At 45.2% G+C, this 27,395-nt stretch overlaps 1 protein-coding gene across 4 annotated transcripts in view; it reads left to right on the forward strand.

The window, feature by feature from the left end:
- The window catches only part of ARHGEF15 (Rho guanine nucleotide exchange factor 15), a 61,005-nt gene extending 33,610 nt beyond the window's left edge, over positions 1-27,395 (forward strand). For all 4 annotated transcript variants that reach the window (XM_067469774.1, XM_067469773.1, XM_060780092.2 and 1 more), the window contains 15 exons: positions 1,742-2,217; positions 4,310-5,182; positions 6,739-6,799; positions 7,081-7,136; positions 8,975-9,207; positions 9,330-9,490; positions 11,524-11,676; positions 15,611-15,740; positions 17,807-17,881; positions 18,499-18,591; positions 20,194-20,348; positions 21,810-21,974; positions 22,898-22,983; positions 23,940-24,044; positions 24,656-27,395. In XM_067469774.1, the coding sequence (XP_067325875.1) occupies positions 1,794-2,217; positions 4,310-5,182; positions 6,739-6,799; positions 7,081-7,136; positions 8,975-9,207; positions 9,330-9,490; positions 11,524-11,676; positions 15,611-15,740; positions 17,807-17,881; positions 18,499-18,591; positions 20,194-20,348; positions 21,810-21,974; positions 22,898-22,983; positions 23,940-24,044; positions 24,656-24,843 (2,958 nt within the window). In that variant the 5' untranslated portion in view covers positions 1,742-1,793 and the 3' untranslated portion in view covers positions 24,844-27,395. The remainder of the gene's footprint in view (positions 1-1,741; positions 2,218-4,309; positions 5,183-6,738; positions 6,800-7,080; positions 7,137-8,974; positions 9,208-9,329; positions 9,491-11,523; positions 11,677-15,610; positions 15,741-17,806; positions 17,882-18,498; positions 18,592-20,193; positions 20,349-21,809; positions 21,975-22,897; positions 22,984-23,939; positions 24,045-24,655) is intronic.

Genomic DNA, 27,395 nt, shown 5'->3' on the forward strand with positions numbered 1-27,395 from the left:
CTATTCAGACTACAGAATTATAGCACTTTAATTTCACTTTAGGGGCCCCCTGGTGGCGCAGCAGGTTAAACCGCTGAGCTGCTGAACTTGCTGACCGAAAGGTTGGCAATTTGAATCCAGGGTGTGGGGTGAGTTCCTGCTGTTAGGCCCAGTTTCTGCCAATCTAGCAGTTCAAAAACATGTAAATGTGTGTAGATCAATAGGTATCGCTTCGGCAGGAAGGTATCAGTGCTCCATGCAATCATGCTGGCCACATGACCCAGGAGGTGTCTATGGACAACGCTGGCTCTTCGGCTTACAAATGGAGATGAGCACCACCCTTCAGAGTCAGACACGACTAGACTTAATGTCAAGGGGAAACCTTTAGCTTCTCCATTGTAGATACAAACATAGAGCCATAGGAAGTGATTCAACCTTAGACCACCCCAAGATAGGACTGTAAAGGCAGCACTGAGGTCTGGAGAGATGCTGCTAAAGACCCATTCGGACTACAGAATTATAGCACTTCAGTTCCACTTTAACAATTGAATCATGTGACTTTATAGCATGGCAAGGCAGTGGAGCTCTCTGGCCACTGTGACCTAAGAAAGGAAGTAGTCTCTGTGAAGGCTGCATCTCCCTTGTCCAAAATGTTTAGGACCAGAAATGTTCCATGTTTTGGACTTTTTTCGAATGCTGCATATATAGTACATAATGGGATATCTTGGAGATGGGACCCAAGTTTAATATGAAATTCATCTAGCCAAAGATATCTTTATAACCATACTAAAGGGTTCTTCATCCATGGAGCCCCCGGTGGCACAGTGGGTTAAACCCCTGTGCCGGCAGAACTGAAGACCGACAGGTTGCAGGTTCAAATCCGGGGAGAGGCGGATGAGCTCCCTCTATCAGCTCCAGCTCCTCATGCGGGGACATGAGAGAAGCCTCCCACAAGGATGATAACAACATCAAACTATCTGGGCGTCCCCTGGGCAACGTCCTTGCAGACTGCCAATTCTCTCACACCAGAAGCAACTTGTAGTTTCTCAAGTCTCTCCTGACATGACAAAAAAAATATCCATGGATTCAACCAACAACAATTTGAAAATATTCTGGGGTGGGAGGGGATGCATATCTTTAGGCTTTCTCCAGCACTTGTTTGAGCTGTCTGTCATTTTATAGAAGGGATGCCATTTTGCTATGTCAGTGGATATAATGGGACTAGAACATCCACATGTGTTGGTATTCATGGACTGTCTTGGAACCAAACCCAAGTGAATACCAATGGCAATATGGTCTTGGAACCAAACCCGAGTTGATACCGATGACATACTGTATGTTGTTAGCCACCTTAAAAACACCTGAGTGGATACTGATGGCAGCACGGTCTTGGAACCAAACCTGAGTGGATACCGATGGCAGACTGTATGTTGTTAGCCACCTTATAAACTGGGTTGTTGTGAATTTTCTGAGTTGTATGGCCATGTTCCAGAAGCATTCTCTCCCGACGTTTTGCCTGAATCTATGGCAGCCATCCTCAGAGGTTGTGAGGTCTCACACAAGTTCTAAGGATGCCTGCCATAGATTCAGGCAAAACGTTGGGAGAGAATGCTTCTGGAACATGGCCATACAACTCAGAAAACACACCACTGAGTGATCCCAACCATGAAAGCCTTTGACAATACATTTTAAAAACCCTTGGGAGTTGATGATGTTGATGATAATAATGGTGATCCTGATTTCTTCCTCTCTTGCTTCACAGAAAATGAAGTCTCATTGGTGGCACGGCAGCTCTTGCCTATGACCCGCTCTCCATGAAGATGTCCTCCTTGGACCCGCTGCCTCCAGCCACCCCTCCAGCCCAGAAGCCCACCCGCATCATCAAGCCTCGCCCGCCCACCCGACCACGGCCCTATTTGCCCCCCAGGCCGGACTCTGCCAAGTTGAGCCGTGCCCCGACCCCCGCTTTGCCCCCGGAGGCGTCCACAGCCGAAACACCGAGCAAAGGGTCCTCCAAGGTTACTGAGCCCATTTACAGCCACCAGCGGCACCTCCACAAGCTGCAGAATTCAGGCGCCGTGCGGAAGATCGTGGTACGCTTTGACCATCCCATTCCGGAAAAAGAGGAGGCTGGCAAGGCAATCCAGATTGCTCCAAATTGCAGTGAAGCATTGATCCCTATTGCTGAAAATGGAAGCAGGACAATCGTGGAGGAAAAGGAGGAGCTGGAGCAATCCAGTAAGTGGTCAGGATTTTAGATTTTACAGCTGTGTGTTTGTCCAGAAAATAATCACAGGTGTATTGGAGCTGCTAGATGAATGGTTTTGGAGGATGCTGGGTGGGTGCCACTTGGAGATGTGGCTGACCACCAACCATTCATGGCTTTTATTTCCAGGCAGTGGCTTTGACCACCCCACATACTCATTTTATGGTCCACCCCTTTTGATCTAAGGCAGCTTCACTCTTATAGGGTGTTTGTGAAGCCAATGAATCCCATCTTATTTCCAGCTGTATCTCAATGCACCATTTACGTCTGAGCTTGTGATCTGGGGTACCAATAACCATAGTAGGTTTGATGGTTATCCTTGTTTACACAGACAATGTAGAGGCACCCTTAATCTATGAACCTTATGCTACCAACTTAGTTCTCCTAGGATGCACCTACATTATAGAATTAATACGGTTTGACCCCACTTTAACTGCTATGGCTCGTTGTCATGGAATCCTGAAAACTGTAAGGTCTTTATTTGTAAGGTCTTTATCTTTCCCTCCCTAAAATAGTCAGTGCTTCTCTAAACTGCAACTCCCATTTTGTCATTTCTTGTATTTATTTTGATGCTATTTTGTTTCTTTGAATTTTGTTTTGTTGTATTGTTATTGTTGGGCTTCGCCTGTGTTAGTCACCTTTGGGGAGAAGGTGGTGAGGTATAAATAAAGTTTATTATTATTTATTAATAATAATAATAATAATAAATTTTATTATTATTATTATTATTATTATTATTATTTACCCAAAAGCACAGTACGTCACAGCAAACAAGATCTATATGCTGGATTTCGTATCACAAAATCACAAGTTGAACACTTCCCAAGCACCTAGGACTCTGTGATGTATTTTGAATGATGCACGCAGATCCAAGTAAGGTGGCCTTATTATTGTTGTTGTTGTTGTTGTTGTTGTTGTTATTCCATAGCATGGAGCCATAATAGTTAAAGTGATACTAAAGGTAGAGGTAAAGGTTTCCCCTGACATTAAGTATAATCGTAACTGACTCTAGGAGATGGTGTTCACCTCCATTTTAAAGATTTTAAGTTCTACATTTGGCCCTGCCACAGGTTTTAATGCACTGTGGTGTTATTGTTTATGCTTTTTGCTTTGTTTATGAGTTTTTTTTTATTGTTGTACTGTTGTTGTTTTGTTTTACTGATGTATTTGGGCTCGGCCTCTTGTAAGCCGCATTGAGTCCTTCAGGAGATGGTAGCGGGGTATAAATAAAGGTTTATTATTATTATTATTATTATTATTATTTCTAAACTGAAGAGCTGACGTTGTTCGTGGACACCTCCAAGTTCATGTGGTCAGCATGACTGCATGGAGTGCCATTACTTTCCTGCAGAAACAATAATAATAATAATAATAATAATAATAATAATAATAATAAACCTTTATTTATACCCCGCTAACATCTCCCGAAGGAACTTGGTGCGGCTTACAAGAGGCCAAGGCCCAACACATCAATAAAACAACAGCATAACAAAATACAAACAATAAATAAACTCATAAAACAAGCAATAAACATTGAAACAATAGCAATAAACATTAGACAATATGACACATTTAAAAACTAAGGAAACTAAGTACCTATTGATCTACTCACATTTGCACGTTTTTGAACTGCTAGGTTGGCAGAAGCTGGGGCTAAGAGTGGGAGCTCACCCCCGGTCCCTGGATTTGAGCCGCCAACCTTCCAGTAAGCAAGTTCAGCAGCTCAGCAGTTTAACCTGCTGCGCCACCAGTGGTTAGTTTGTAAGGTGGTACCAGATCCCTTTACATATAAGAACTTGTTTGTACATAGATGCAAAACTACTAGAAATCTCCATGCTGAACTGAGAAAGCATCCTGTCCAAACCCTGCTATCTGTCCAAATTATCAATATGGAGCTCGATGTGCTAATGTTCCGACTCCATAAAAGACTGCTTCCTGTCTTCCTAACTTTCCTGATCTCTGTCTAAAAGTAGTATCTCAAGCTCCCACTCCACCCACTCATGACGACATCTCCATCGGTTTTGTATAAGGCTCAATGTGTTTTGTCTCTGGTTGTTTCCGTAGATCCTTCAGAAGACGCCCAGCCTCCTGTTTCCTGTGGAGGGGAGCAGAATGGTGTAGAGTTGACCACTTCCTGCCCCTCTGGTTGCCCCTGCATTTGCCACCAACACCGGCCCGGCATGGTTTTGGCCTGGGTCGCGGCACCATCTCTGCCGGCCGAGCAAGAAGATGAAGACGGTCCTGCCTCAGACCTCTCTTCTTCCGCTGATGAAGGAGGACCCTTCTTCCAGCATCTCCTGGTGCTCAATGCTCCACCTGCCAACTCCTCCACCTCCTCCTCTTCCTCCTCATCCTCATCTACTGGGGGCAGGTCCTCCAAAACTCGCCATTCTCCCCGGAGCAAGAAACCCCTTGATCTACCCCCTTCTGCCAATGGACACCCCGAAGGGGGAGTGGTGTTGACCGGGTACCGCTCCACGGCCGAACCCCTTCCACCTCGTTGTCCCCCTGTGATGCCCAAACCACCCCGGCGTAGTAAAGGGGGCTCCACTGCCTCATTCGATGGTGAAGCCTTGCCCCCTGCCATCCCCCCGAAAGCTCCTATCAAGCCGCCTCGCAATGCCTTGGGTCCGTTGGCCTTCTCCCGACGGAGCTCCCTCCAGTACCCGCTAGAGGCGAACCATATTCCCAGTGATGTGTCCCTCATTTCTATGCGCCAAAGCCTGCTGTTGCCACCTCCGTCCCAGCCTCCACCACCACCACCCACTTTGCAAACCCCTCCACCTTTCTCCGTTTCCCAACCCCCAACATTGAATTTCCCGACTCCCCCTCCTCCTTCGCAGCCCCCTCCTCCACTGCCGCAGGGCCTTCCTCCTCCACCAGCGCAGCCACCACCACCGCTGGAGAGCTTGCCCCTGGGTGAAGACCCATGCCAAGGTATTATTGACTGTACTCTGTGCAAAAAATGTCAGAAATATTAAAAAATTAACGAGGTATTTTTAATTACCAAAATGTGAGTCAAGCACTCAAAAGCTGCAGTTCAATATAAGCAGCTTAGTAGGCTGCTGTGTTAGTTTGCCTCAGTGGGAGAAAGGTGTCTGTGAAAAGGCCTCACAGTGAGGTAGACCTTAGTCTGAGAGAAGTCTCTGTGTGAGATAGGCCTTAGTCTGTGAGAGAACCCTCTGTGTGAGATAGGCCTTAGTCTGCGAGAGAAGCCTCTGAGTGAGATAGCCCTTAGTCTGTGAGAGAAGCCTCTGTGTGAGATAGGCCTTAGTCTGTGAGAGAAGCCTCTGTGTGAGATAGGCCTTAGTCTGAGAGAATCCTCTGTGTGAGATAGGCCTTAGTCTGTCAGAGAAGCCTCTGAGTGAGATAGGCCTTAGTCTATGAGAGAAGCCTCTGTGTGAGATAGGCCTTAGTCTGTGAGAAAAGCCTCTGTGTGAGATAGGCCTTAGTCTGTGAGAGAAGCCTCTGAGATAGGCCTTAGTCTGTGAGAGAAGCCTCTGAGTGAGATAGGTCTTAATCTGTGAGAGAACCTCCGTTCTTGTGGGTTTTTTCAGGCTATATGGCCATGGTCTAGAGGCATTTCTAGAACAAGGAGGCATTTTCTAGAACAAGGAGAAATGCCTCTAGAACATGGCCATATAGCCCGAAAAAAACCCACAAGAACGGAGTGATTCCAGCCATGAAAGCCTTCGACAATACATTGTGAGAGAACCCTCTGTGTGAGATAGGCCTTAGTCTGTGAGAGAAGCCTCTGTGTGAGATAGGCCTTTGTGAGAGAAGCCTCTATGTGAGATAGGCGTTAGTCTATGAGAGAAGCCTCTCTGTGAGATAGGCCTTATTCTATGAGAAGGCCTCGTGTGTGAAATTCCTGTGTGAATGTTGAACTTTATTTGTGTTATGGAAAGCTTGTTCTTGTAAATAGTGCAACCACATTATTTTGCTATTAAAAAAAGCCTCCCATGGAAGAGCAACATATTTACAATCATGTGATCAGTTGCATCGACTCACATAATGTCCTTTTATGAGAGATTTAAAATGGTATTTCTTTGTCCACATGGATAATCTCCTTCAGCAGCTCATGAAGCAAGAGCACACTCCAAGCTCTCTCTCTCTGCTTCTTTCTCCTTCACTCTCCAAGCACCTGCATAGCTCAAGCCTGAAAAATGTAACAGTATCCAAAAGTCCCAGGCTCAGCCATCTCTCTGGGCATTGCCCAACCAGCATCATGCATCTTATTTTACAATTGACACACACACACTAACTGATTTCTTACATGCTCCAACAATATTTTATGTCATTCCTCTGGAAGCTGAGGAAACAGTTGACTTTTGTATTCTGTGTGGAGTTTCTGACATTCTTGAGGGTTTTCCAAACGTATCTTTATTTCATCCAGGAGGGGTAATAATTGGATTTCCTCTTGTTCACAGCACAATACTTTCCTCAATCGTTTCCCCTGCTTCACCAACTCTGCAAAATCTTTCTCTTTTTAGGTGGCTGTGAAAACGAGTCCTCTGTTTTGGAAGACTCAGATACAGGAACCCCAAATGACAGGTGTGTTTTTAATAATTTTTTTGCACTTTCATCAGCTGGTATTTAGAATCTGAGAGCCGTAACGCCTCATCTAAACTATAAACCCTAAGATTCCTTAGGATGCAGCCATGGCCATTCAAGTGGAATCATAGCACAACAGTTGTGTAATGTGGAAAGGCCCTTGGAGTCCTTATAATTGTGTATTTTTAGTTTGATCCCGCTGTTAAGGGTTGCAGGAGAGCTGTTTAAGGATGGCTTACCATCTCATATTATATTTCCTTTTGTTTCCTCTTTTGTTTCAGTGGCTGCGCAATGTTATCCCCCAAAGGCCCTGATTGGGGACTTTACCTCCAGGATGGTGAGTTGGAAATGGGGAAAAATGAAAACAGGCAGTTTATTAAAGTATTGTCATGGTTTGCAACCTTCCTTTTTTAATGCACAGTAACTCCCCTAATAGGCATTCTTACTGGGGTATGCTGGGAGCTGTGTTCCTAAAAATGTAACTTTTCCAGGCCTTCTGTAGATCTGTGGCTTTATGAACACAGCCTTCACTATATATGGAGCATAATGGATTGAATACAGGAACACTATATGGGATCCTGTCTAAACACATCTATCCCATTTAGGCTTTTTGAATAAATTGAGCAAATACAGTTTTTTCTGCAAAATTTTGCAGATTTCATTATTCATGGATTTGGTTGAAATGTTCTCTTGAGGAATGTCTAGGTCCTCCAGGGTGACGTTATGGTCAAGTTGACCATAGATGCTTGTTGGAGGACATCAACATTGTATTGTCGAAGGCTTTCATGGCTGGAATCACTCAGTTCTTGTGGGTTTTTTCAGGCTATATGGCCATGTTCTAGAGGCATTTCTCCTGACGTTTCGCCTGCATCTGTGGCAAGCATCCTCAGAGGTGACCTCACCTCTGAGGACGCTTGCCATAGATGCAGGCGAAACATCAGGAGAAATGCCTCTAGAACATGGCCGTATAGCCCGAAAAAACCCACAAGAACTGACATCAACATTTCTAGATAGAATATCCCTTATGGGATCTCTTAAGTCCTCCAGTGTGATTCCAGTGAAAATTGGCCATAATTCTGCAAACCTTAGACATTCCTAGAAAGGTGATCTCTTAGTTATAAAAAATATTGCAATTTTTCATTTGCAGTTTTTCATTTTTATGGCGATTCTATGTCCCTATGTCCAGGAAATGTATAGAGATGACTGTGGATGTGCCTATATTGTAGAATTAATGCAGTTTGATATCTCTTTAACTGCCATGGCTGATAATAATAATAATAATAATAATAATAATAATAATAATCTTTATTAATATTCCACCCTATCTTCCTTTAGTGGACTTAGGGTGGATTCCAACAAACAAAAAGGCAACCATTCATGGTCTCAATGACAATAAGTCCAAACAGAATAACCCACATAAAAGACATCTTAAACATAACAACTATAACTTAAATAAAACCTGGTGGTGCAGCGGGTTAAATTGCTGAGCTGCTGAACTTGCTGACCAGAAGGTTGGCAGTTTGAATCTGGAGAGCGGGGTGAGCTCCCGCTGTTAGTCCCAGCTTCTGCCAACCTAGGAGGTCTAAACTTGCAAATGTCGGTAGAAAAATAGATACCACTTCTGCGGGAAGGTAACGGCACTCCATGCAGTCATGCTAGCCGCATGACCTTGGAGGCGTCTATGGACAACACCGGCTCTTCGGTTTAGAAATGGAGAAAAGCACATCCAAATTAATGTACAAAAGCACCACAAAGGTTATGGATGCTATGGAATCATGGGATTTCTAGTTGTACAAGGTCTTTAATCTTCTGTGCTAAAGAGGGTTGGTGCTTCACCAAGCTACAACCCCCCCCCCCCCCCCCCCCAGGATTCAATCATATTTAGCCATGGAAGTTAAAGTGATGTCAAACAGCATAAATCCACCCTGTACTGGCTTTGGTGGCCATTTGGGTCAAGTCATTGGCCTTTTGAAAAGCAAGACTTCTTAGTCTATTGGTTTTGATGTTTTGAATTTTATCCTATTTTTTAAATATATGCATTTATATATAATATTGTGTTTAATGGTATATTTTAACTATTGTGTACCTATCTCAAGCCAAGCGGAGAGGCAAATAATACATAAGTTGTTTTTGTTGTCTGTTTCTCATTGAAGCACTAATCTTTCTCTTCCTCAGAGCCTCTGTACCAAACATATCGGCAGGCAGTCATCTCTAAGGAGATCAAGAGGCAAACGGTTCCCCGCAACAGCAGTTTCAGCAGCTCGGATTACGGGGCCCCTTCCCCAGGTGAAGGGCCCTCGGGGCCCCGGGTTTCCACCCCTCATTGCACTCTTTGGCAGGAGCTGCCTGCCGTAAGAGAGAGCGGCCTTCTGGGAAGCATGAGCCCCGAGGAGAGGAAGTTACAAGAGGTGAGTTAGCCAAGTTTCCCCATCTCATCCTATGTTACCTGGTCATCGTTTGGCAAGAGTTTCCAGAAAGTGATGATTGGCAATACACTCCAATTTCTGTGACTCTTGTTCCATGTCTCCAGAGCCTTTTTGAGGTGGTCACTTCTGAAGCCTCATACCTCCGCTCGCTGACCCTTCTGATCGAGCACTTCATGGAGTCGCGGGACATGGCGGGCACCATCCTCCTGCGTGAGCACCGGATCCTCTTCTCCAACATCCGCAAAGTCAAGGAGGTCAGCGAAAGGTTAGCGTTACCTCTTTCTCCTTGTCCCCGTACTAGAGATAGAAAATTCCTACTGGTCAGTCGTAAGGCCAAACAGAGCATAGGGTTACAGCCTGTGTTAGATGGGGTTACACTCCCCCTGAAGACGCAGGTTCGCAGCTTGGGAGTGATCCTGGACTCATCGCTGAGCCTGGAACCCCAGGTCTCAGTGGTGGCCGGGAGAGCTTTTGCACAATTAAAACTTGTGCGCCAGCTGCGCCCGTACCTTGGGAAGTCGGATCTGGCCACGGTGGTCCACGCTCTTGTTACATTCGGATTAGATTACTGCAATGCACTCTACGTGGGGTTGCCTTTGAAGACTGTTCGGAAACTCCAACTAGTCTGGCGGGAGGCAGCCAGAGTACTCACAGGAGCATCATACAGGGAGCATACCACCCCCCTGTTGTGTCAGCACCACTGGCTGCCGATCCAATTCCGAGCACAATTCAAAGTGCTGGTTTTGACCTACAAAACCCTATACGGTTCCGGCCCGGTGTATCTGTCCGAACGCATCTCCCTCTACGTCCCACCTCGGAGTCTAAGATCTTCTGGGGAGGCCCTGCTCTCGACTCCACCTCTATCACAAGTGAGATTGGCGGGGATGAGGAGCAGGGCCTTTTCGGTGGTGGCCCCTCACCTGTGGAATTCATTCCCCAGGGAAATTAGATCAGCGACATTCCTCCTTGCCTTTAGGAAAAAATTGAAAACATGAATTTGGGACCAGGCATTCGGACAATCTGGCAGATAAAGAAAGGACTTTGATGATGGACAGGAATTAACTAAGTGGAATGGAATTATGGAACTCTGAAAGACGAACGCTGAGCATGAGATTAGTTTTTTATTGATTGTGTTATATACCGACTATTTTAACTGTGATAATTGTTTTAACTGCTATTTTGTATGTATGTATATTTTGTGTAGGCATCGAATTGTGCCTTTTTTGTAAGCTGCCCTGAGTCCCCCCTCGGGGGTTGAGAAGGGCGGGGTAGAAGTACTTGAAATAAATAAATAAATAAATAAATAAATAAATAAATCATCCTTTGCCATTAATTGGTCTGCAAGGAATTGCAGTGGAACGAGATCTGAAGGTCTGGAGATTGCCCTGATCTTGAGATGAAGCTCTTTTGATCCCGTGCCTCAACCGTTTTGATCCTGTAGATCAGTGGTTCTCAAACCTGTGGGTCCCCAGAAGTCTTGGCCTTCAACTCCCTGTAATCCGAATAGCTGGTAAACACCTGGAGACCCACAAGTTGAGAACCACGGCTGTAAACCAAGCTTATCTTGAAGGTATCACAGCACCGGGACTGTGGCGCAGCTGTCTGAGTGTCTACTGCATTAAGATCACTTCTGACAACAAGGTCATGAGTTCGAAGCTAGCCCGGGTTGGAGTGAGCTTCCAACCAATTGTGTAGCTTGTTGTTGACCTTTGCAACCCGAAAGACAGTTGCATCTGTCAAGTAGGAAAATTAGGTACCACCTATGTGTGGGGAGGCTAATTTAACAAGGCCATAAAAAAGACTCCAGCAAAAACATGCGGGGAGTGCGGAAGTACTTCATCAGTGTCACAGATGGACGATGAAAGTGACAGATCCCCTGGCAGCCAGAAAAGTTAAATAGACTCTGACTGTCTGTCTATATGTGTTGTGTGTCTTTGGCATTGAATTTTGCCATATATGTGTACATTGTGATCCGCCCTGAGTCCCCTGCGGGGTGAGAAGGACGGAATATAAATACTGTAAATAAATGTAAATAAATAAATAAGATGATGTAACCAAATGTTCCACCACTGGGGAATGCTGAACTTTAACCCAAGGTTAAGTTTGTTCTAGGTGGAGTAGGGTCAGTTTGGATTTGATCATATATAGATATAGGTATGCATAGGACTTCTAATCTAAGGTGTCATCGAGTGTAAGAAGCTTTTTTGAAGCTTCAATATTGAAAGAAAAAATTCTTCAAATTCTTGGAATAATTTTAATTTCATGGCTCACCATAGTCCCAACTCATCCTCTTGGCAGATTCCTGCAAGACCTGGAAACACGCCTGGCAGAGAGTTTGCAGATCTCAGACGTCTGCGACATCGTGGAGGATCATGCCCAGCAAAGTTTCTCCGTCTACATTGACTATGTGCGCAACCAGCTGTATCAAGAGAAGACCTACAGCACCCTCATGTGAGTAATGGGGAGAGCTTAGAGCAGGGGTCCCCAAACTTTTTGAACAGAGGGCCGGGTCGCAGTCCCGCAAACTGTTGGAGGGCCGGATTATAATTTGAAAAAAAACCATGAATGAATTCCTATGCACTCTGCACATATATTATTTGCAGTGCAACCCCCCCCCCCAAATCAAAAAACAAAAACCCACACTTCTATATAAATAAAAATTTAATATTTGTTTGTGGGATTAACAGAACTCAAAAACCACTGGACGAATTGACACCAATTTTGGACACATGACACCTAACAACCCAATTTATGTCCTTCACACAAAAGATTGACTTTGTCCTTTGGGAGTTGTAGTTGCTGGGATTTATAGTTCAACTACAATCACAGAGCATTTTGAATCCCACCAACGATGGAATTGAACCAAACTTGGCACACATTTCTCCTATGACCAACTGAAAATACTGGAAGGATTTGGTGGGCAGTGTCCTTTCGTTTTGGAGTTGTAGTTCACCTACATTCAGAGAACATTGTGGACTCAAACAATGATGGATCGGGATCAAACTTGGCACCAATACTCAATATGCCCAAATTTGAACACTGATGGAGTTTGGGGAAAATAGAATCTTGACATTTGGGAGTTGTAGTTGCTGGGATTTATAGTTCACCTACAATCAAAGAGCATTCTGAACCCCATCAACGATGCAATTGAACCAAACTTGACACAGAGTTCTCCCATGACCAACAGAAAATACTGGAATACTTGGTGGGCAGTGTCCTTTGGTTTTGGAGTTGTAGTTCACCTGCCTCCATCAATCACTGTGGACTCAATGATAGATCTGGACCAAACTTGGCACTGATACTCAATATGTCCAAATGTGAACACTGGTGGCATTTGGGGGTTGTATTTGCTGGGATTTATAGTTCAACCAAAGAGCATTCTGAACTCCACCAATGATGGAATTGAACCAGTCTTGGTACACAGAACTCCCATGAACAACAGAAAATACTGGGTTTAGTGGGCATTGACCTTGAGTTTTGGAGTTGTAGTTCACCTGCCTTCACCACGCTGGCATTCCCTGGCCACGCCCACCCAGCGCCGCTCCGTCAATTGTGGACACCCTGCTCCAGCTGCTCTGCAGAGGACCCACCTGGGAGGCTTCTCCATCCCACACAGGCAGAGCGGCCAGAGCAGAGGGTGTCCGAGTGGGCATGGCCCAAAGTGCACCGGCGCAGGCACACGCGTTCCTCCCCCCCCCCCCGCCCCTTCTCTTTCCCTGCCCACCTGACTGGGCCCGCGCTGCATGCTTTCTCGCACACTCCTCTCCAACTACCCAGAGACCTGAAGAAAACCTCTTGTCCCAGGCACCCGCGCGCGGCCGAGCATGCGCCCGACGTCGCCAAGCCGAGACTACATTTCCCAGAGGGCCCTCGTTCTGCGCCTGCGCTGTCCGTCCTGGCGCTCGGGCCATTTAAATGTGTGTGACAGCGAAATGGCTGCGGTGCGCGCTGTGTCCCAAGGCACGGCGGAGACACCTTCGCTGCCGCTGGGAGAGCGGCCCGGCGTTCTCTGGCCACGGCCACCCGGAGCGGCGCCAGGTGGGTGTGGCCAGGCCAGGCCGCGCGGGCCGGAGAAATGGCCTTGGCGGGCCGCATACAGCCCGCGGGCCGTAGTTTGGGGACCCCTGGCTTAGAGGGTCTGATCTGAGTTGTTGTGAGTTTTCTGGCCTGTATGGCCATGTTCCAGGAGCATTCTCTCCTGATGTTTCACCCACATCTATGGCAAGCATCCCCAGATGTTGTGAGGTCTGTGGGAAACTAGGCAAGTGAGGTTTATATATCTGTGGAATGTCCAGGGTGGGAGAAAGAACTCTCGTCTGTTGGAGGCAAGTGTGAATGTTGCAATTGGCCACCTTGATTAGCATTGAATGGCCTTTCTCCCACTCTGGACATTCCAAAGATATATAAACCTCACTTGCCAGTGGCGCAATGGGTTAAATTCTTGTGCCGACAGGTCGGAGGTTCAAATCGGGGAAAGTGGGTTGAGCTCCCTCTGTCAGCTCCAGCTCCTCATGCAGGGACATGAGGGATGGTAAAACATCAAAACATCTGGGCATTCCCTGTGTAACGTCCTTGCAGATGGCCAGTTCTCTCATACCAGAAGTGACTTGCAGTTTCTCAAGTCACTCTTGACACGGAAAAAAAACTTGCCTAGTTTCCAATTAGCTACCTTGATTAGAATTTAATGACCTAATCAAAGTTGCCAATTGCAACATTCACACTTGCCTCAAACAGACAAGAGTTCTTTCTTCCACCCTGGACATTATTCCACAGATATATAAGCCCTATTTGTCTAGTTTCCAACAGACCTCACAACCTCTGAGGATGCCTGCCATAGATGTGGGTGAAACGTCAGGAGAGAATGCTTCTGGAACATACAGCCCGGAAAACTCACAGCAACCCAGTGATTCCGACCACGAAAGCCTTTGACAATGTCTTGAACTTTCCGAGCCAAAGAGTGCTTGTGCCCCACCAAACTACAGCTCCTAGGATTCCATAGCATTGAGCCATGGCAGTTAAAGTGGTGTCAAACTGTGTTCATTCTACAGTGCAGATGCACTCAGAGTGAGAGAAACATTTTAAAGCATCAAGCTGCATTCCAGACAGGTTGGTTCTGGATCACGGAAGAATGCAGTTAATTGCTTGCATTATGTGTCTTAGCGCAGTGACTAACACACCAGAAATAATTGAGGTCGCAAATACACTTTGGAATATTCCATTCTCTCTGCACTATTCCCATGGTTACAATAGCTTTCTTTGACTTATATTGAGCAGCTCAAAGAGGAAGAAGCATTTTACAGTCAGCAATCCACATTCGTAGGGGTTAGGGGCACAGGGCCCACGCAAAAATGGAAAACTGCAAATAAAGAAATTACTAAGGCTGCTTCCTGCCTGAGGGAATCCTTTGTTGGGAGGCATTAGCTGGCCCTGATTGTTTCCTGTCTGGAATTACCCTGTTTTTTGAGTTTTTGTTCTTTATTTACTGTTGTAATTTTAGAGTTTATTTAATACTGGTAGCCAGATTTTGTTCATTTTCATAGTTTCCTCCTTTCTGTTGAAATTGTGCACATGCTTGTGGATTTCAATGGCTTCTCTTTGTAGTCGGTAAATAAAAATCAACACTCAAAGATGGAAATTCCAGACAGGAAACAATCAGGGCCAGCTAACACCTCCCAGCAAAAGATTCCCCCAGGCAGGAAGCAGCCAGGCGCAAGACCAATCAGTATAAGAACAGTAAATAATAATCAAGCTGTGCAGTTGCAACATTCACACTTGCCTCAAGCAAACAAGAGTTCTTTCTCCCACCCTGGACATGATTCCACAGATATATAAACATCACTTGCCTAGTTTTCAACAGACCTCACAAACTCTGAGGATGCCTGCCATGAATGTGGGTGAAATGTCAGGAGAGAATGCTTCTGGAACATGGCCATAGAGCCCAGAAAACTCACAGCAACCCAATTCTTCTTCCTAGTATTAAATAGTGGTTTGAGTGATTAGGGTTCAAATCTCCTCTCAGTCATGGAAATCCATTGGATGACTTTGGGTGGATCACACACTCTCAGCCCAATAAAACCTTGCGATATGTTTTCTTTTGAGTCATCATAAGTTTGAAATGACTTGAAGGCACACAACAACAACAATAACTAGGGTGAATAAGGGAATGTCAGGATTTGCAGCAGTCCAAAATTAAATCTTGGTGGAAGGGGGTAAAGAAGCTTTAAGAGGGAAATTGGGCATGCTTGAAATGCAGGCTGGCAGAAGGAAGAAACAAAGCAGAATATCCTGGAAGGAGCATTCCACGCTGCAAGATTTTGTTGCAGTTTCCCCTTGGTAGAGTTCCGAATCCTCTTTCTTGACGCTGCCACTTCTCTTCTCTTCTTAGGGAGAAGAACCCACAATTTGCCACCATCGTCACCCGCCTCCAAGAGCTGCCCCAATGCCAACGCCTTCCCTTCATGTCCTTCCTGCTGCTCCCTTTCCAGAGAATCACCCGCATCAAGATGCTCATCGAGGTAAGACTTTGGAGTCAAGGGCAAAGTTATTATTTTGTCTGTTACCCTTATAACCCACCTTCTTTCCAGTGGACTCTAGATTGTGTTCCCTCAGAAGTTGACCATACAGCTGTGCCGGTGGAGCTAGAGATGTCTAGAGATAACGTTTATCTATATATTCGTAGGTCCTCCAATACAATTCAGTGGTCAACTTCCAGCCATAAAGTTGTGCATAAAGAAAACCTAGATATTCTGTTGGAAATAGCAACCATTTCCAAGCCTCCACTAGTAATTTGTTTGTATATTATTCTGTTTGCTTACTGTATTGTATATGCATGTTCGTTTGTATATGAATCTGTTTGCTTGTATATGTATGCTTTGCTATTCAGCTTTCCCTATACTCTATGTTTCTTGAGCTTATGGAAGGAGCTGCAGACCACTTGATCAGATCTGGGACTGCTCAGATCTCAGACTCCATTTTAGAACTCAGAAATGCTTTAGCCATGGGATGCCTTAGACTACAGATTCTATTGGAGTGCGGGGTCCATGAGATGCCATTCTACTTTGGACTGTTAAGAGCAGAGTCATGTTGCTCTTGATCATAAGAAAGATGCCCTGTGTTGCTCTGCACAGACCAACTACTTCAAATCTATCTATAACTCGATTTACAAGTTATGTACCTGTATGCTGAATACATGAAGGTTGTGAGTAAACCAAATATGTTACTTGTTGGAGCATGCAAGGAATCAGCTAATGTGTGTGTGTCAACTGTAAAATAAAATGCATGAAGCTAGATCAATTTATTTGCTAGATCATGGTTGGGCAATGCCCGGGGAGATGGCTGAGCCTGGGACTTTTGGATACTGTTAAATTTTGTTCAGGCTTGAGCTATGTAGATGCAGAGAGAGAGAGAGTTTTGAAGAGTGAAGCAGAGAGAAACAGAGTTTGGACTGTGCTCTTGATTCATGAGCTGCTGAAGGAGTTTATCCACATGGACAGAGAAAAAACTATTTTTAGTCTCTCATAAAAGGATATTATGTGAGTTGATGCAACTGATCACATTGTACATATATTGTTCTGAATTAAGAAGAGTAAACAACTTGTTGTTTACTGTCCACCTACGTAGTGTATTTTCTTTCTCTGGCAAGGCAGTGGGTGGGCTGATCAAGCATAAACTACACGTGGTTTATTTTACATTGAGCCACATTACTTTTAATGAACTCTACTTTATTTTGTCTCTTGAGAGCATGATATAGAAATAAGATATTTTATGGGAGAGTAGATGTACTGAAAATAACACTCTGCTGTTTTGGTGCATTGGCATAATCTCTGCTCCTAATAGATCAGAGAGAGCTAGAATACCTTGCATAACTAAATGTGGATATATACCACTGAAGAGAAGATATTACTCAAATAGGTTTTTGGCTCTTCTCTGGAAGATCATACTTTTACAAAAAGTTATGATTTTATGATTTTCAAATGGTTGTGAATGTCATTTTTCTCCAAACGTTATGGAGATTCTGGCTTTCCAAAAGGTTAGGTAAAGGTAAAGGTTATCCCTTGACATTAAGTCCAGTTGTGTCCAACTCTGGGGGTTGGTGCTCATCTCCATTTCTAAGCCAAAGAGCCAGTGTTGTCCGGAGACACCTCCAAGGTCATGTGGCCAGCATGACTGCATGGAGTGCTGTTACCTTCCCACTGAGGCGGTCCCTATTGATCTACTCACATTTGCATGTTTTTGAACTGCTACGTTGGCAGAAGCTGGGGCTGACAGCGGGAGCTCACACCGCTCCCTGGATTAAAACCTGCGACCTTTTGGTCAACAAGCTCAGCAGTTCAGCACTTTAACTCACTGTGTCACCGGGGGATCCTCCCAAAAAGTTAAATTATCTCTAAAAGGTCACGCCTTTCCAAAATATTCTTATGGAGGTGTTCTCTGAGGTTTTAAAAAAGTAGCATTTTTTAAATTAGTTGATTTTTCACTTTGGTGAAAGTGGAGCACCTATTGTATTCTGGGGGAAGTTTTGGTTAGGATCACTGCAGAATGTATGACCCAAAATCTTCAAATTTTATTTCTCTTTCCTTAGAACATCTTGCGTCGAACAGAAGAAGGCTCTCCGAGAGAGCAAAACGCCATGAAAGCTTTGGCATCTGTTTCCAAGGTGAGGGTAACGCAATATATGAATCCACGCGGAGTTTCTTTCTGGAGCTGGAAATCCCAGAACCCCTCGGGAAGTAAAGCTAGATTCTGGAAATTACCCAAGAAAGAGTATTTCGAAGTTTTGAACTTCCAAAGCTGCCTTTAGACCAGGCATGGGAAACCTTCGGCCCTTCGGGTGTTTTGGACTTGAACTCCTACTTAGGAATAGTGGGAGTTGAAGTCCAAAACCCCTGGAAGGCCGAAGTTTGCCTGTGCCTGCCTTAGATTGAGCTGAAGCCAGTCCAGATAATGTAGTGTTGTGTGCTTCAGTTGGCAGCTGCTGTCAACCGGCGTTGTCCATAGACACCTCCAAGGTCATGTGGCCAGCATGACTGCCTGGAGCGCCATTACTTTCCCGCAGAAGCAGTACCTATTGATCTACTCACATTTGCATATTTTTGAGCTGCTAGGTTGGCAGAAGCTGGGGCTAATGTCAGGAGCTCACCTCACTCCCTGGATTCGAACTGCAAACCTTTTAGTCAGCAAGTTCAGCAGCTCAGCAGTTTAACCCGCTGCACTACCAAGGGGCTCCTAGTAAACGGAGTCTTTCTTTTCTTATTTTCTCCACCTCTCTTTAAGATTATAGAAGAGTGCAACTCCGAGGTGGGACGCATGCGGCACATGGAGGAGCTGATCCTTATCGCCAGCAAGATTGAGTTTGACAAACTTAAGGTCAGTAGGTTTTCAGGCTTCTACCTTTATGGGATCGTGCCAGTATACCAGGGCTCTTCTTTTCTTTTACCACCCATACAAATAAACAAAGTAGAGAATTCTGGGTTGTTGTAGGGTTGTAGGGTTTTTTTGGGCTATATGGCCATGTTCTAGAGGCATTCTCTCCTGACGTTTCGCCTGCATCTATGGCAAGCATCCTCAGAGGTAGTGAGGTCTGTTGGAACTAGGAAAATCTGGGACATCTAATCACCTCTCAACTGCCAGGCCATCAAATGCTAATCAAGGTGGTCAGTTGAAAGATTCACACCTAGCTCCAGCAGACAAGAGTCCTATGTCCCACCCTGGTCATTCCACAGATATATAAACCCTTTTTCCTAGTTCTAACAGACCTCACTACCTCTGACGATGCTTGCCATAGATGCCGGCGAAACGTCAGGAGAGAATGCCTCTAGAACATGACCATATAGCCCAAAAAAACCTACAACAACCCAGTGATTCCGGCCATGAAAGCCTTTGACAATACAGAGAATGTATTGTCGAAGGCTTTCATGGCTGGAATCACTAGGTTCTTGTGGGGTTTTTTGGGCTATATGGTCATGGTCAAAAACCCACAAGAACCTAATACAGAGAATTCTGCCTTCCCCAAACCCAGAGTTCTCCAGATGTTTGGGCCTACCGTTTCCATTACCCCCTTGAAATAGCACCAGAGTTTGGAACTTTTTTTTTTGGAATACAACTCTCAGAATCCACTCGGCTGACACATTCTGGGAGGTGAAGTCCCTAAAAAAACCAAAATAAAAACATTTCCCAACTTGTCTCAGAACTGGAGACTCGTTTCTGAACATGTGAGCCTTCTTCAAAGAGCACACACAGTCCATACGGTTGGCCAGCTGGACAATTTATTTGCCAGATCATTTATCAACTGATTGTTTATTATTGGATCACAGTCAAGTATTTCTGGAGGTCATGATGAGGATGAACCTCAAATTGCCTTGTAAACTAGTTAAAACAGCTGCCTGCAAAAGCTGCCATGATTTAGAATAGTTTTGGGTTATTTGTTGCCTGCTGCACACCTTACTTTGTATAAATCGAAAGGCTGCCCCCTCTTTTCCCAGGATTAAAACCAAAATGAACTGTTGAATAAATATTTCTCCCTTATTATATGCGTCTTCATTATCACCTTCTTTCTGGTTTTAGTGAAGTCAATGTTTAGTAAAAGAAGGGATCTAAATCTGCATGATCTGGATCTATGTTTCCCAGCAACCAGGGATTAGGATTTTTGGGAGTTGAAGGTCAAAACACCTGGGGACCCACAGGTTGAGAACCACTGCTTTAGGGCTTAATAGGCTAAAGCCAGCACTCTTTGGCAGTGAAGGCTAAAGCTCTTGTGAAACTACAACTCCCATGCACTCCAGACCCATGAGAGTTGAAGTAGTGCCAAACTGTGTTGATTCTACAATGTGAATGCTCTCTTTCTGATACATGACCTCCTGGCATTCATAGGTGTGTATTTCGTGGACCTTTGAGTCTCTACCTTGAAGGAAGGGGGTCAGATAATCTTGAGGAACCCTTTTCTCAATGCCTTTTTCCATTCTGATTCAGGCAGTCCCCATCATCTCCCAGACCCGGCAGCTTCTGAAGCAAGGGGAGCTGCTAGAGGTAGTTCATCGGGGCACCATCTTTGGCACCAAACCCAAACTGGTGCCCATCTACTTGTTCCTCTTCAATGATCTTCTGCTCATCACTCAACGCAAGAGGTGAGCTGGAAAGAAATCAAATATAGTGGGTTGCTGTGATTTTTCCGGGCTGTATGGCCATGTTCCAGAAGCATTCTCTCCTGATATTTCACCCATATCTGTGGCAGGCATCCTTAGAGGACGTGAGGTATATTGGAAACTAGGCAAGTTAGGTTTATGTATCTGTGGAATGTCCAGAGTGGGAGAAAGAACTCTTGTCTGTTGGAGGCAAGTGTGAATGTTGCAATTAATCACCTTGATTAACATTGCAAAGCCTTGCAGACTTCAAGGCCTGGCTGATTCATAGAATCATAGAATCAAAGAGTTGGAAGAGACCTCATGGGCCATCCAGTCCAACCCCATTCTGCCAAGAAGCAGGAATATTGCATTCAAATTACCCCTGACAGATGGCCATCCAGCCTCTGTTTAAAAGTTTCCAAAGAAGGAGCCTCCACCACACTCCGGGGCAAAGAGTTCCACTGCTGAACGGCTCTCACAGTCAGGAAGTTCTTCCTCATGTTCAGATGGAATCTCCTCTCTTGTTGTTTGAAGCCATTGTTCCGCGTCCTAGTCTCCAGGGAAGCAGAAAACAAGCTTGCTCCCTCCTCCCTGTGGCTTCCTCTCACATATTTATACATGGCTATCATATATCCTCTCAGCTGTCTCTTCAGGCTAAACATGCCCAGCTCCTTAAACCGCTCCTCATAGGGCTTGTTCTCCAGACCCTTTATCATTTTAGTCGCTCTCCTCTGGACACATTCCATGCTTATGGGAATCCTTTGTTGGAAAGTGTTAGTTGAATGTCTGGAATTCCCCTGTTTTCAGACTGTTGGTCTTTATTTACTGTACTGATTTTTGTTTTTTTTTTAAATACTGGTAGCCAGATTTTGTTCCATTTCATGGTTTCCTCTTTTCTATTGGAATTGTCCACATGCTTGTGGATTTCAATGGCTTCTCTGTGTTGTCTGACATCATGGTTGTTAGAGTGGTCCAGCATTTCTGTGTTCTCAAATAATATGCTGCCATAGATGTGGGTGAAACATCAGGAGAGAATGCTACTGGAACATGGCCATACAGCCTGGAAAACTCACAGCTACCCAGTAATTTTGGCCATGAAGACCTTCGGCAACAAACTGAATATAGTTTCATATTTAAGGGAGAAGTGACCCCTCATATGCCTTTCTGTGGACTGAGGTCTGCTGAGGGTGCCCACCAGCAATCTGAATGATACATAGTGGGAGGACATGGGAGGGGGGCTTCCTTTGTGTTAGCACTCCACTTGCGAATAGACTCCGCATGGAAGCCTGATTGAGGCTTCCATAGCACCATATTTAATGGTTTTACCTAATTCTCTATACATGTTTGGTGTTAAACCTTTGAAACGTTTACATTTTTCATCCCTTGCCCTTTGTTTCCTATGCATTCAGCTCTATTGCCTCTGAAGTTTTTTTCTCCTGTGCTTAACTCATTCCCCTTTTGCAGTTCCGAACGCTTTGTGGTTCTGGATTATGCCCACCGTTCACTGATCCAAGCCCAGGGCTGTGGGGAAACCCACACGGGCCAAGCGGCCGACAACAGTTTCTACTTGACGCTGATGGAGAACCACCAAGGGCGGAGTAGTGACCGCCTCTGCCGGGCCCCAACACAGTGAGTCATTTTGATTTATGGGAGACATGTGGGACAAGATAGGGATGGAGAGGAAACACCCAACTAATGTTTATAAATGGTGAGGAGGGACCAAGTTGGGAGCACGATTCTCTTTCAAGGTGGAACCACTTCTGAGAAACAGAAAACTCGGAGTATTATAGGGTTGTTGACATGGGAAAGTAGGGAGGACTAAAGCAAAGTATTGTGGAAGGTCCCAGTGGATTTCAGCTGATGTAGTCATTTTCCATCATACTATTGAGACAAAGCCACAAAGTTCTCCGATCCTAGGTCTTCCAACATGACTCTATGATCAACTTCTGCTAGAAGCTGACCATAGAAGCTCAGAGGTTTCTAGAGAAGTTCCCTCAAAAGTCAAAACTGCAAATGTGGAGGGATGTATTGTCGAAGGCTTTCATAGCTGGAATCACTGGATTGTTGTAGGTTTTTTGGGTTATGTGGCCATGTTCTAGAAGCATTTTCTCCTGACGTTTCGCCTGCATCTGTGACAAGCATCCTCAGATGTTGTGAGGTTTACTTCAGATGTTGTTGAAGGATGAGTGTACTATGTTGCACAGTATTGGGGCTAATTGGAGGCTTTTAAACAGAGGCTGGATGGCCATCTGTCAGGGGTGATTTGAATGCAATATTCCTGCTTCTTGGCAGGGGGTTGGACTGGATGGCCCATGAGGTCTCTTCCAACTCTTTGATTCTATGATTCTATAATATCCGTGCGTATGAGACTGCACAGGTTGGAAGATCCTCAAGGGATTACTTTCTCTCATTCCCACAACTGTAATTGTGGACTCAGTCAGGATTTGGTGAGGTTGCTTTCTGTGTTTCTTCCAAAGCACTGAACTAACATCCCCTTCCTGAAAATCTACTGCTGGAACATTTCTGATCATGAGTCTTGCCTCTACTTCCAGGTCAGATATGCACCGCTGGATCGGTGCCTTCCCCTCTCATGAATCTCAACCCAGTGGGAAGCAGGAGATCATCTATGAGGATTGGGGTGAGAGCTTTTTGATTTTTTTTCACCCATCAGCTCCACTATCACTACTACCACTTGCTAACCCCAGCTGACAGAAAGGTCGCAGGTTTGATTCCAGGGAGCGGTGTGAGCTTCCACTGTCAGCCCTAGCTTCTGCCAACCTAGCAGTTCAAAAACATGCAAATGTGAGTAGATTAATAGATACTGCTCCAGCGGGAAGGTAACGGCACTCCATGCAGTCATGCCGGCCATATGACCTTGGAGGTGTCTATGGACAACGCTGACTCTTCGGCTTAGAAATGGAGATGAGCACCAACCCCAGAGTCTGACACAACTGAACTTAATGTCAGGGGACAACCTTTACCAACCTAACCCCAGCTTGGAAACATTCCTTTTTTGTATCCTGATTCCCAAAATCCCCTCCAAGCAGTATGGCTTTTGGCCATGAGGCACTTTGGTATATGTAGTAGTAAAGGTAAAGTTTCCCCTTGACATTAAGTCTAGTTGAATCCAATTCTGGAGAGTGATGCTCATGTCCATTTCTAAGCTGAAGAGCCGGTGTTGTCCATAGACAACTCCAAGGTCATGTGGCCCACATGACTCCACGGAGTGCCGTTACCTTCCCATCAGAGCGGTACCTATTGATCTACTCATATTTGCATGTTTTTGAACTGCTAGGTTGGCAGAAGCTGGGGCTAACAACAGGAGCTCACCCTGGCCCTTAGATTCCGGTCAGCAAGTTCTGCAGCTTAGCAGTTTCACCTGCTGTGCAAACACAGCCCCTGGTACTTGTAGTCCAATATGCTAAACACTGCTCTGTCCACTATTGAAAACAGCAGGTGCTAGGTATGGAATCCAATGGAAGATTCTGGGAATTGCAGTCCAAGGTGTCTGAAGGGCAGCAACCTGAGGAGGGCTTACCTAGGTAAATGTCCTTCATATATTTTCCTCTCTCTCCCTGTTTTCTCCTTATATAGATTGCCCCCAAGTGCAATGCACTGAGGCCTACACTGCCACACAGGCAGACGAACTGAGCCTTGAGCCGACAGATATTGTGAATGTGCTACGCAAAACCAACGAAGGTGAGTTTCTTCATGATGGAATGTATTTTTTTATTTTTTTGGCTTTTTAAGTCCCTTCTGCTGTGTTTTCTAGTGTTTTATGAGTGATGGTCACTTGTTGGCCTGATAGGTGTCTTGTGTCCAAATTTGGTGTCAATTTGCCCAGTGGTTTTTGAATTATGTTAATCCCACAAACGAACATAACATTTTTATTTATATCGATGGACATAAAGACTGGGCCTTCGGAACCATTAAGAAGCTTTGGGAGCTATGTCCCTTAGAACTTGGGGAGTTCGGTGAGCGTTAGGGCCCTTCCACACAGCCCTATATCTCAGAATATCAAGGCAGAAAATCCCACAATATCTGCTTTGAACTGGGTTATCTGAGTCCACACTGCCATATATTTCAGTTCAAAGCAGATATTGTGAGATTTTATTCAGCTGTGTGGAAGGGGTCCCAGTCTCTCCAAAAGATCATTCTATAGTTCATGCAAGAATATTTCCACCACAGTAACTTCTGATGGAGAACATAGAATTCTGTTTCTGAATATAGAATCCTTGGCAGTTCTTATGCAAACTAAGAACTTAAGAGATCCCTGGTTCTGTTTTCCTCCTTCTCTCCCTCCCTTGCAGGCTGGTATGAGGGGGTTCGCCTGGCGGATGGCAAGAAGGGCTGGTTTCCCTCGCGCTACGTGCAAGAAATCACCAATGAGCACGTGCGGCGGCGCAACCTTCGCGAGCGCTACCGTGTCCTACAAGCTGCACGCCAGCTCCAACTGACCCGCACTAGCCACAGCAAGAGCAAGTATGGTTCAGCCTGAGACCACAGGTGCGGGACCACGGACGGGGACACAAGAGAGACTGATCTGCATGCATGCGTTCCCTGAATGCTGGGCTCAGAACCAGATCGACTTCTGCTCTGTCGGGTGCAAGACAAGCACTGCCACAGAAGGGTGTGAAGGATGGGTGACAACACTGTAGTACGGTTTTCAGCATGATGGAAGACCACTGGTGGAAAGAAGGCAAAGAAGAGCAACGTTGCTTCGTTGTGTTGAGTTGATAGCTACTGTAATGCCATAAACAAGGCTCTGGGGGTGCTAGAGACACACTTCCTGAGCTGATAGCTGTTGTAATGCCAGGAGCAAGGTTCTGGGGGTGCTAAAGGCTCATTTCCACTTCTATCTTCCTTGCTTCGTGTTGTCAGAAGGGGGTGACAGAGTGTCAAGATTTTCAACTTCATTGCACACATTCAACTGAACCCACAGTATCAAAAAAAGACAGAAAGGAAAGCGAACAAGAGCAATGCTTCTTGATCATCTGGATCCTTAGTTGCTGTAATGCCATAAACAAGGCTCTGGGGATGCTAGAGACACACTTCCTGAGCTGATAGCTGTTGTAATGCCATGAGCAAGCCTCTGGGGGTGCTAAAGGCTCATTTCCACTTCTATCTTCCTTGCTTCGTGTTGTCAGAAGGGGGTGACAGAGTGTCAAGATTTTCGACTTCACTGCCTTCAGGGGTGCTAAAGGCTCATTTCTACTTCTACCATGCTTGCTTCTTGTTGTCAGAAACAGGTGACAGAGTGTCATGATTTTCGACATTCACTGCACACATTCAACTGAACCCACAGTATCAAGAAAAGACAGAAAGGAAAGCGAACAAGAGCAATGCTTCTTCATCATCTGGATCCTTAGTTGCTGTAATGCCCTAAACAAGCCTCTGGGGGTGCTAGAGACACACTTCCTGAGCGGATAGCTGTTGTAATGCCATGAGCAAGCCTCTGGGGGTGCTAAAGGCTCATTTCCACCTCTACCTTCCTTATTTCTGGTTGTCAGATAGGGATGACAGAACGTTAAGATTTTCAACTTCGCTGCACTTATTCAACTAAACTCACAGTATCAAAAAAGACAGAAAGGAAAGCGAACAAGAGCAATGTTTCTTCATTGTCTGGATCCTTATCTGCTGTAATGCCATAAACAAGCATCTGGGGGTGCTAGAAGCACACTTCCTGAGCGGATACCGTTTGTAATGCCATAAACAAGCCTCCGGGGGTGCTAAAGGCTCATTTCCACCTCTACCTTCTTTGCTTCTTATTGCCAGAAGAGGGTAATAGAAGATCCAGATTTTTGATTTCGCTGCACATAGTCAACTGAACCCACAGTATCAAAAAGACAGAAAAGAAAGCAAGCAAGAGCAATGTGTCTTCGTCGTCCGGATCTGATAGCTGCTGTAATGCCATAAACATGCGCATGGGGGCGCTAGAAGCACACTTCCATCTCTGCTTCCCTTCCCTCTTGTTATCTGAAGGGGTCGACAGAGTGTCCATATTTTTGACTTCATACATTTGACTGGTCTCAGTATCCAAAAAGAACGACAGCAAAAGGAGAGGAGTGATGGGATGTGCTATCTCCAGCCTTGCTATTTGGGGAGCCTTTTTTTCAGTTGCAACAGTTAGATGATCTAGGGGGTGTGAAGTTGTGGCTCCTCTTTTCATCGGCACAACTTAACTACAACTTTTTTCTTTACTTATCCAGCCAGTGTTTGTCTTCAGACTGCAGAAGGGCAGGATGAGTCTTCCTTTGGTCTTCAGATAACACGAGGGATGCTCACTTCCCTATCATGATCACCTGGCCCAGGTGTTTGAATGAATTGCCCAGCCTGGGAAAGTTCCTTTTTTGAACAGCACCTCCCAGGACACCTTCACCCAAACTTAGTCCAAGTTGCAAGCTGGCACTGGAGAATACATATGTCTATTTAGCCTGGCACAAACCTATCTGGACCTGGTTTCTGCTCACAGGGGATGCCGTTTCCAGCCCTGGGTTCAAGAGAGTGTTGTAACTTCTGGGTGTGCCTTGTGTTTTTCCAAGCAGATATACTACGCGGTTGACAGTTTCCACATTTTACAGATGGGTAAATGCACATACTAGTTGCCATCTTGGTGCCCTTTCTGCCAGTATTCCACAAGACGCCCCAGCTTGGGGACTTCTCTACCTCAGCCAGAATATTACAACTACCACCCTTTTGCCCCCCTTCTGGGGATATCTAGGGCTACTTTCCCCCCTTTGGGCCTGGACTTTCCCCCCAATGGTGCTGGGCATCCATCTGCTGCCATTCCTCGAGTATTTTCTCCCCAATGCCAACTTGCCCAGAACCACGGCCAACCAGCCCATTCGTATTTATTAATTCGGATAGCCTCTTGCTTCCCATTTTAGAGGAGGAGATTCCACATCCACTTGCTGGGGTTTTGAAAGGGGAATAATGGTTTAATTTATTCTGTATCATAATTGCCTGCATTGTTGTCTTTATTTTGTGTCTTTTTCTATCACAATTGCTTGATGTTGTTTTTTAAATGAGTATGACGATGATGGAAAATTA

Source organism: Anolis sagrei, chromosome 6 (genome assembly GCF_037176765.1).
Source record: "Anolis sagrei isolate rAnoSag1 chromosome 6, rAnoSag1.mat, whole genome shotgun sequence".
Classification (NCBI taxonomy): Eukaryota; Metazoa; Chordata; class Lepidosauria; order Squamata; family Dactyloidae; genus Anolis; species Anolis sagrei.